The sequence below is a fragment of the Rana temporaria genome, chromosome 5 (assembly GCF_905171775.1).
Source record: "Rana temporaria chromosome 5, aRanTem1.1, whole genome shotgun sequence".
Taxonomy (NCBI): Eukaryota; Metazoa; Chordata; class Amphibia; order Anura; family Ranidae; genus Rana; species Rana temporaria.
The window spans coordinates 268027389-268038414 of NC_053493.1; the positions used below are offsets into that span (position 1 = coordinate 268027389).

The 11026-nt window shown below is 39.7% G+C and overlaps 1 protein-coding gene across 3 annotated transcripts in view; it reads left to right on the forward strand.

Annotated features, from left to right (window-relative positions):
• SLC66A2 (solute carrier family 66 member 2) overlaps nucleotides 1-9861 on the forward strand; it is a 175518-nt gene extending 165657 nt beyond the window's left edge. For all 3 annotated transcript variants that reach the window (XM_040353845.1, XM_040353844.1, XM_040353846.1), the window contains one exon: nucleotides 7758-9861. In XM_040353845.1, coding sequence (XP_040209779.1) covers nucleotides 7758-7965 — 208 coding nt within the window. In that variant the 3' untranslated portion in view covers nucleotides 7966-9861. The remainder of the gene's footprint in view (nucleotides 1-7757) is intronic.
• The last annotated feature ends 1165 nt before the right edge of the window (nucleotides 9862-11026 follow it).

Consider the following 11026-nt stretch of genomic DNA (forward strand, 5'->3'; position numbering starts at 1 on the left):
CGTATGATTTTAGTTTAGTCAGTACAGCTGTCGTTCGAAAATGCAATACAAATGCATTACAACACATGACATTGCTTCCGGTTTTTTATTCTGCCGTACGAGAATTTTCGTAAACTCATCAGATTCGACGTGAGATTAGCATACAAGAAAAACGGACGGTCATTTGTCCGATAATAGGATCGTGTGTACCAGGCACTAGCCATCAAAAGCATGCCTATAAAGGACTTCTACCTTCTCCTACAACTGTACAATACCTATAGACCTACAAAGATTAATGCCCAGTCTAACCAAGTCAATATGCCTATTTATACCTCTTATAACACTAATTATTCTGTTGTGCAAGGTGGACTATTGAATTGGGCCTTCTGCATTTCCCAGATAATTGCTTTAGGTTCCCCAAGATGATTTGAAAAGTGTATAAATAACTGTTCAGTAGTTGAACTGTATTTTATTGTATTGTATTACCCTCTTATGTCTATGGCTAGCTAATTACTGTAGTGAACCTATTTGGTGTTGCTAAATAGGAGAGAGCTATAAAGATCAAATTGCTAATATATGACTGTACATATTATACTGTGCCTGTACTCTAAACACAGATTCACAGGCCTAAAGGAATGCTTTCATGACCCAACATATCTTTAAATGAATGATTTATATTGAGCCCTAGATTGGTAAATGAAGAAAAATATCTTTTGGATGTGTGTGGAAGTAGTTATGTATGAATCCTTTTTTTTGTTCTCTTTTAGTAGGAAAAGCTGTACTTTAATTTTTGAGGACACTATGCAATGTTCCATCACTAACATGGAATGTATCGCATTCCCCCATAGCTGTAATACTTGTGAGTGACATTAAGTTTGTAGGCTTTTCACTATCTTTGTTTTCTATTACTATAGTATATCTCCTTTATGGATCCCTTGGCTCTTTCTAATATCCTGTATGATCGATGCTGTAAACGATAACTTTGAACTATATTAAAGGGCACGGCCAGACGCTAGAACATAATTTTCTTTTTTTTCCATCCAAAAATAATGTGCGTATAGTTAAAGCATAATGCAAAGCATCAGAATAAAGACCTAGTCAGTAGAGAAACCCTGGAACCCCTGGAACATATACAGTATGCATTAAAAACTTTCATCAATAAAGGTAAATTGTAAAGAGACAATTAAATAAAATCTTATAACATTAGGTCACATGCTCTTTCTGTCTCAAAGTTGCAAGTTAGGGCTTTTTTTTTTTGCATTTAACATCTTCACACCCAAGTCTTTGTCTGACACAAGTTAAAATCAGTATTTTTTGCTAGAAAATTACTTGGAACTCTCAAACGAATATATATATTAGCAGAGACCATAGAGAATAAAATGGTGGTCGTCGCAATATTTTATGTCGCACTGTATTTGTGCAGCGCTCTTTCAAATACGCTTTGTTTTGGGGGGAAAAAAAATACACCTTTATTAAAAAAAAAAAAAAAAATACCAGTAAAGTTAGCCCAATTTTTTAGTATAATGTGAAAGATAATGTTAAAGGGGTTGTAAAGGTATTTTTTTAAATAATAAACATACCATACTTCCCTCCACTGTGCAGTTTGTTTTGCACAGAGTGGCCCCAATCCTCGGCTTCTGGGGTCCCACGGTGGCTGTCTTGGCTCCTCCCCGCAACAGCTAACCCCCATTCTGGGAAGCGCTCTCCCAAGGGGGTTAGCTTGCAGGCACGCTCCCGTGAAACAGTCGGCGGCCATAGCCGCCGCCTGTATCACTTGGCTCCGCCCCCGGAATGCAGCATCATTGATTTGATTGACAGCAGCGGGAGCCAATGGCTGCGCTGCTATCAATTGCCAATGAAGAGCCGCCTTAAGCTGGGGAAAACCATCGCGAGATCGCGCCCACAGAGTTTCGTGGCTCAGGTAAGTAAAACGGGGGGCTGGGGGGCCCGAGAGTGCAAGGTGTTTTTTCACCTTCATGCATAGGATGCATGAAGGTGAAAAAAAACTAAGCTTTACAACTCCTTTTAAGCTGAATAAATAAATACCTAACATGTCATGCTTTAAAATTGCACACACTTGTGGAATGTCGTCAAACTACGGTACTTAAAAAAAAAAAAAACATAGGCGTTAAAACATAGGCGTTAAAATGTTAACGGTTACCTGTTTAGCGTTACAGAGGAGGTCTAGGGCTAGAATTATTGCTCTTGCTCTAATGATTGTGGCACTGTTTACATTTATGCATGCGTTCGGTTCTGCATGTAAACACAGAGGGATGGGGTGCTTTTAAAAAAAAAAAATGTTTTTTAAATGTTTACACGATCTCTTTAAAAAAAAATTGATCGCTTTTATTGCTGTCACAAGGAATGTAAACAGTAAAAACAGTACTGGGGTGATGCCTGTAGCCGCAGGCATCACCCTGGTACAACACCTTAAAGCCGAAGGCTGCATGCATATTTACGTTTCGTCTGCGTCAAGGGGTTAAATGCAGTTTAGAAAAGGCTTATTTTTATTAATTGAAACGTGTTCTTTAATTGAATAATAGACAAAGTATAAATACTGTATAGATTATTTGTTTATCATATTATTTATTTATTTTTATCGAAATCTTTGAAGCCTATTGTAACTTGGTGGCCTCTAACATGCTTGTAACGTATCGGTAATCACTAAAGTTTTTTTTTTGTACATGTCAGTGATCTATTTTGTGGAAGACTTTGGCATTTTGGTCTTTTGTGATATGCAAAAGGTCTTCTGGAACATGATTTTTTTTCTAAGAATCGCTTGGAACATGGTAACCAGAAGAGTGAATGGCAGTAGGGCATCCTGAAATTACAAAAATGTAAAAAAAATATTTTCTCCAATTTTGCTCACCAAGAAGTCATACAAGTTAATCCATAGCTTCTTAACCATGGCTGTTTAGCGTAAACCACACCTATTTCTTGCCTTTAGACATGTTAAATTGCATGCCAAATGGGAGCTTATTGCCGGCAACAGCACTGTCTGAATCGGTGTGATGCCGATTAGTAGTGTCTTGCACTGTACATGATGTCAGATGATGACAGATAACAGACAGATGTCTCTTAAATCGATCCCGAAGTTGGACTGAAATGCTGGTTTGAAATCGTGCGAGTTTAGCTGAACTTGCACGATTTCAAACCCGCATTTAGTGTGACCCTAGGCTTAGTATAAGCTTTGTCTGAGGGCAGGCTCTATGTACCCTAGACCAATATACAGGATAAGTGTCCTGTCTGGATTGCATGCATGTTTAAGCCACCAGAATCCTTGTGTGACAGCATGTTCGTAGATTATAATATAACCAATGTAACAGTTTTAGCATTCTCATGAAGCATTTGCCATTAAAGAGGACCTGATCTCTGGAAGATCTTCCCAAAAATAAGGAATGGATGGACAGCCGCACACTAAAATCAACCTTGGAAGGTAACCTTTATTGGTGCAAAAGGATAAAAGCACTACAAGACACAGCACAGCAAGCAGTGGGATAAAAAATCTGACGCGTTTCGCACAAAGGTCTAGTGCTTGGTCAAAGAGCCCAATAAAGGTTACCTTCCAAGGTTGATTTTGGTGTGCGGCTGTCCATCTATTCCTTCCTTTGATTTTTGCCTTGTGCATTGCCAGCACCCACGGTCTCTGAGGAGGACATTGCTTGCTTATTGCACTCACCTGGAGCGGCGGTCTTTCTTTCCCCATTTGTTGTCTTGTTCTTTTCCCAAAAAGAACAATAAGAGGACTAAAACCTCGTACACATGATCGAATTTTCCGCAGACAATGCATCAGACTTTTGTTCGAAGGGCGTGTGCCTAGATTTTGTCTTGCATACAAATGGCACACAATTGTCGGCCATCAAACACAAACGTATTGACGTACTACGTGGTTTTTCAGCTCTTTAGCGCCACCCTTTGGGCACCTTCTGCTAATGTTGTTGTGATTGGTGAGCGTTGCTTCCGAGCATGAGTGTTTGGACTTTGGACTTTTGTCTGACGGACCTGTGTACACACGATTGGAAAATCCAACTACAGACGTTGTCCATGGAAATTTTTAAAGCCTGCCATCCAACATTTGTCCGTGGAAAATCCAACAACAATTGTCCGATGAAGCGTACAACCGGTCAGATTTTAGGCCAACAGTCTGTCAACATACAATTCCCGTCAGAAAATCCGATCGTGTGTACGAGGCTTATGAGTCACCAGTATTGCCTGTAGACTCTGTGCAGGGGGTCACCCTAACGAGCAGGGCTTTGCTTCCTTATGCCAAATCTATTCCTCTGATGACTGGTAATCTGATAGGTGAGCTGGGAATATCTGAAGCAGTAGGAGAGGTGCAGAAAACACTGATCCATAGAATGAATGAACAGGGAGATGAATTTGGAGCAGTGAAATCACCAGATCCCTCATCAAATTTTATAAAACTCAGTCTGAGCCACAGTGTCTTAAAGTTGTATTAAAACAAAAAACAAACCTTTATTATATTGCAGCTTAGCAATGTTTATATGTAATTCTTATAGGGGATTTTTCTCTACGCTGTATTCTTTTGAATTCAGGATGGCTCCTCCCTCACGCCGCATAATCCAATCACGGGAATCTGTGAATGGAAGACCATAGGTTTCATCTGCCACTGTGGCAGAGGGACACCGATAGTGAACGAGGACAACTGTCACCACACACTTTCAGTCCATTTATTACTTTCCCCTGCCCCATAGCTCCTGTGCATTGTACCCATAATGCATTGTTCATGGTTGTAACACTGTTAAAGCTCCAATGTAAAAATATAATGCACATTTGTTCTTTTTTTGTCAATGTAGCTGAGTTTATTATTTTTATTTTTAATTTTTTTCTATAAGGCGGACTAGGACTTTAAAGAGCAATTCTAGACAAAGGGTATATTTTTCAGGGTACTGCTTAGGCTCACCTAAAACATATCTATACCCAAAACCAAAGCAATTTACCAGTTCTTGGATGTAGTGCCAGCATTTTCTTTTTAAAAATGTATTTTCACCTGGTACTCCTGCAAAGAATACATATAATGGAATGATATGAACAATGCACTGGGAGGCCTTGCTGTTTGAACATGCAAGCTTTGACTACCTTCCTGTTATACTGGTGCCCCTTAACGTGGTGATGATATGGCTATACCATTAGGGGTTTGTTGCCCATATTCAAGAGTGTGCAAGACTTGGTTACAGTACGAGAATGAAGTATTTGATCCCCTGCTGATTTTGTATGTTTGCCCACTGACAGAAAATGATCAGTCTATAATTTTAATGGTAGGTTAATTTTAACTGAGAGACAGAATAACCAAAAAAATAAATCCAGAAAAACACATTTCAAAAAAGTTATACAGTGATTTGCATTTTAATGAGTGAAATAATTATTTGATCCCTTTGCAAAACATGACTTGGTACTTGGTGGCAAAACCCTTGTTGGCAATCACAGAGGACAGACGTTTCTTGTAGTTGGCCACCAGGTTTGCACACATCTCAGGAGGGATTTTGTCCCACTCCTCTTTGCAGATCTCTCCAAGTCATTTTGAGGCTGACGTTTAGTAACTCGAACCTTCAGCTTCCGCGGCATATTTTCTTTGGGATTAAGGTCTGGAGACTGGCTAGGACACTCCAGCACCTTAATGTGCTGCTTCTTGAGACACTCCTTTGTTGCCTTGGCCAGGTGTTTTGGGTAATTGTCTTGCTGCAATACCCATCCACAACCCATTTTGGCTGAGGGAAGGAGGTTCTCATCCAAGATTTGAAGGAACATGGCCCCGTCCATCGTCCTTTAATGCAGTGAAGTTGTCCTGTCCCCTTAGCAGAGAAACACCCCCAAAGCATAATGTTTCCACCTCCATGTTTGACGGTGGGGATGGTGTTTTTGGGGTCATAGACGGCATTCCTCCTCCTCCAAACAGGGTGCGTTGAGTTGATGCCAAAATGCTTGATTTTGGTCTCATCTGACCACGACACTTTCACCCAGTTCTCCTCTAAATCATTCAGATGTTCATTAGCAAACTTCAGATGGGCCTGTATATGTGCTTTCTGAGGCAAGGGGACCTTGCGTGAGGCTGCAGGATTTTAGTTCTTCACGGCGTAGTGTGTTACCAATTGTTTTTTTGGCGACTATGGTCCCTCATGTCTTGAGATCATTGACATATTCTCCCGTGGAGAGATTGGATTCTGATTGATTGCTTCTGTGGACAGGTGTCTTTTATACAGGTAACAAGCTGAGATTAGGAGCACTCACTTTAATGGCCCATACACACGATCCGTACAACTTTTTTCGCTTAATAGTCGCAAGTCAAATGAAATAGGTTATTAAAGTCACGAAAATTCTCGTACGACCGAAAAAAATAATCGGAAGTGATGTCATGTGTTGTAATGTATTTGTATTGTATTTTCGGACGTCAACTGTACTGATTAAACGAAAATCGTACGATCTGACATACCCCATAGATGGGGTATCCTTACCTGAGAGGCAGCGGTTCCAGTTCAGGTTCATTAGGATGCACATCATTGGAAAACCTATTCATGTTGTAAATTCCAGTTAAAGTGATAGTAAAGGATCCTTTGTTATTAAAAAAAAAAAAAAAATCATACTTGCCTGCTCTGTGGAATAGTTTTGCATAGAGCAACACTGATCCTCTTTTTCTCTGGTCCTCCCCTATTACTCCTAGCTTCTTCCCCCTGACCAGTGCCCCCCATAGCAAGCCCCTTACTATGCGGGCACTGTTGCGTGCTCTTTCCCAAGCCCCGCTCTATGCATCCATTAAACACACAGAGGCGTGGCTCAGCCCTGCCCCCTGCTCTCTCCTTATTGGCTCACTGACTGTGTTTGACAGCAGTGGGAGCCATTGGCATGAAGGTAAAAAACCTTCAGCCTTTACATCCACTTTAATTGTATAATTTGCTACTTTTCCACAAGGATCAAGTGTGGGTTCCAATGTATTAATTCCATTACATGGTCTCCTGAAGGATTTCTGAAATGCATGTGCTCCTGAAGAAGGATTTCGGAAATGCGTTAAGTCTACATGTGAATTGTATTTATAAACTATACATGCTGTGAACTTCTAAGTGGAGAGTATTTTAACATGTGTTTTTTTTTTTTTTTTTTTTATGGAATAAAATGAAAATGTTTTTATGTTACTCAGTTTTTTTTATATATGCCCACATAAAGTCCTGCGACTACAGATAATGTTTATAGTATTATATTTCTGCAAAAAACACACTTCTTGTCCTTCATGTGTACACGTTTTTCTGCACTGGATCTTTAGGACAGCCACATTGTCACACAGCTGGAGTTTAAATATGTATTTTTTGTTCCCCTCCATTGCATGGTAGACTGATGGGACTAGTAATTTACAGTAAGATGCTTTGTGCTTTTGTTGAAGATCCTAAAGTGTGACAAGGGGACAACATTTCAGGCAAGATCTGCAGGTATTTTCTGTACTTGCTGGAAACTGTCTTATCCTAAAAAGTGAAAATGAATGCAGCCATCACAAGAACGGAAAGAATTAAAACTGCAGTAACTTTTATTATTGTTTTACTGTATAAGAACACTTCCATGTTGGTCACGGGGGACCTTACAATGTATATTTTTGCGGGTTTCTTCTCGGACTCATTATGTTATTACTTAATATTTTTTATGCCATCAGTAAAAAACTCTAATAAATACACTGCTAACAATTTCCTTAAGAGTTTGTAAAAAAAAGAAATCGGCTTAATTAATCGATTTGCCCATTTTTTTTAATCTGTTTTTATTTTAATTTTTTTCAGCATCAAAATGGTTCTGATGTGGACCAGCGGAGACACATTCAAGACTGCATACTTTATTTTGAATCAAGCTCCTTTTCAGTTTACCATCTGTGGCCTCCTGCAGGTCATTGTAGACATTACAATCTTGCTGCAGGTGTATTTGTACAGCAGATATCCTCAGAAGCCAGTATCGCATATAACACATGCAACCGGTGCCAAAGCTCTATAATGTGGAGAACATGTACTGTGTAATCGTGCGCTTCCCAGTCCTAGAACTACTTCTGCACCACGTACTGCATATGTGTAAAGCCTGTATTCTAAAAGCATGTTGGGGCAGATATATAAAAACTGGAGTAATAAAATCTGGAGAAAATTAAGCTCAGTTGCCCCCAGACACCAATCTACTGTTGTTCCAACTTTTCTGTAGTAAGAATTTAGGAAAGAACTATGATTGGTTGTTACATGCAACTCTTTCACTCGTTCATAATTCCCTTGCCCTAATTTTATACGACAACTGCATTTAGGTTTGCTTAAAAAGACAAAGGTTATAGTTTAGCAAGCCTTATCAACCAATTAGAATCAATCTGTTGCTTGCACTACAGTAAATCTGATTTGTTGCTGTGAATGAATACATTTTGCACAGTATCTCTGCTCTTTGCATGGCCTTATTAAGTAAGCGTGTTCACAGTTATACCTTTTAGTGCTTTTTGCTGTTTTAAGGGCCCTATTTATAATGGTTAAAAATAGTTAGTAGCTTCTTTTTATCTTCATGTTTTTCTTTTTATGGGTTTCACAGTTTTATAAAAACATATATTAAGGAGGCAATTCTTTAGTTCAGGGATGTTTATATTACATCAATATCTTTTTATTATTATTATTGAGGGGGGTCTCATATTTCCACAAATTTGCCAAATGGACATTCCAAAAAAACATACACTTCCGTTTTTAAGATTTCAATTGCCACATTCCATGTTTTTGCTTATTTCCTATCCTGTTTGCTGCTTTTACAAATACCTAAGAAATTGATGTCAAAACCTACAAAACATGAAGGGGCAATTCTCGTAAAATGTTAATGTGTTCTTTTTTATAATGAAGTTCTTAACCTGACTTGTAGGTGTATTTTTTGTGTGTGTGTGGGGGGGGGGGGGGGTTAATTGCAAATATATTCCTAATGTATGGCTGCCTGTACATTAGTAGAAGTATTCCTACATGGTATTTTTCATTGGTATGAATCCGAGTCAGCCCGATCCACGTAGTAGGTCAGATATTTATATATTGTCAGTGTTAATCTATCAGATTGCTCTCCACTTTCTCCTCTCTTTCAGGTAATTGCTGTGCGAGAAGCCTGGAAGACTGTGCTATGCAATGTGCATTACATGAATGGGGCTTTGGGCTCTTTCCTTTTCATTTTCATGACTGATTGGACTTTAACCTTTGTGAATTAATATTGGGTAATTTTTCTCAATTTTGTATGTCTAAAGCCAAATCAAAGTTTTAAAGCTACATTCCTAGATAGGGAGATCTCTCGAAATTTACTTTTCTTTTAACTGAAATAATTGACAATGATGTGCCCTCTAAAGATTAAGAGAATTCTCTGCCTTAATTTATGATGTGCAGTTAAATTCTTTTTAATCTGTCCTATGTGTATTGATGGACATTGCTTGGATTTTTTTCTAACCTATATTTTTGCCATTTTATAGACCAATGTTACATTTCATGTATGCTTCAATGCCACCCAAAGTAATCTTTAAGAAATTTGATCATAGAGAATTTTATGAATGATTTACTAAAGTTGGAGAGTGCAAAATCAGGTGCAGCTCTGCATAGAAATCTATCTGCTTCCAGATTTGTTGGCAGTGCTTAATTAAACAAGCTACAGTTAGAAGCTGATTGGGTATCATACACAGCTGTACTCTCCACTTGTAGTAAAGTTTTACTTATCTATGGAGTTCTAAGAAATGCTTCAGTACTGGTGGCCATACTGGTGGCCATTAACTTTACATAGATTCAGCATGTCTGTGGAAGAGCCTGCCCTGGGACCATTGCATCTGGGCTCTGGAAGTTGGTACAACTTACCTACACAGGTTAGATATTAAAGAAAGTTGCAAACGTCTATGATTTCCCATGAAACCATGTTAAATGGACTTTAGTGTAAATCTGCAAAATGAAAAAAGCACAAAAAATGCATAGGTGTGAATCAGGCCTTAAGGTATATTCAGGCAAAACCTTGACTCCGCTCCCAGACTTATGGTCGAACCAGCTGCAGGTGCTCAAGAACCAACGGGATGTGTTATTCCCCTGAGTATGCACTGTATCGGAGAAATGGGCTGCACTGCATACTTTTCATCAAAAACTATTATTGTACACAAAAATATCCCAATAAACAGGCTGCTCCCTTGACACAGGTTGCTCTAACGTAAGGCTTAAAGCGGAGTTCCAGACATTTTTGTGTTTTATTAAAAGTCGCAGCTACAAAAAGTGTATATAAAAGTGTAATACAGGCAGTCCCCAAGTTACGAACGGGTTAGGGACTGTAGGTTTGTTCTTAAGTCGAATATGTTCGTAAGTCGGAACAGCATGCGCAGAACGGCAGATACGTTGTTTTCCGGTGTTCCGCCAAATGTGCACGCCGTCGAAAAGTGGCCGTGCATGCACAGAACGGCAGATATGTAGTTTTCCAATGTTTCGTCGAATGTGCCTGCCGTCAAAGTGGCCACGCAGCCTCCCGTTGTAAGTAGGAGTCGTTCACAATTTGGATGTTCGTAACTCGGGGACTCCCTGTAAACACACTCTCACCTGTCCCATAATTCCGCGGTGCACTCACCCCTTCTATTTTCACCATGTGTCCTCCCTTCGTGGTGCCGGCATCTTCACTATGGGCATCCAGCTATTACAGCTTGCGGCTTCACAGCCGGGTGTCCTCTGTGCATGCCCGAGCGGTGCTGCACTCTGTGACTGGTGACTCTGTGTCCTGAAGTCTTCTGGGACCTGTCATGTGGGAAGGAGAACTTCTTCCGATTGCCCAAGGTGACCAAAATGGAAGTGGGAGCAGATACGTCTCAAAATCGGGTACCCACTCCCCCCTCCTCCCCAAATCTCTGTTTCACAAACTGGAGTCGGAGGGGAGGCCTTAAAGCAGAACTTCCTCTTTTGGGTGAAGTTCTGCTTTCATTTGTAGAGGGTTTAGGGTAAAACATGTTAGGGGAGGAGTCTGTGTCCAGGGGGATGTTCTTGTTTATTTGACAATACAGTTTTAATCAAAAAGTAAGTAGCAATGGTGTTGGCCCATT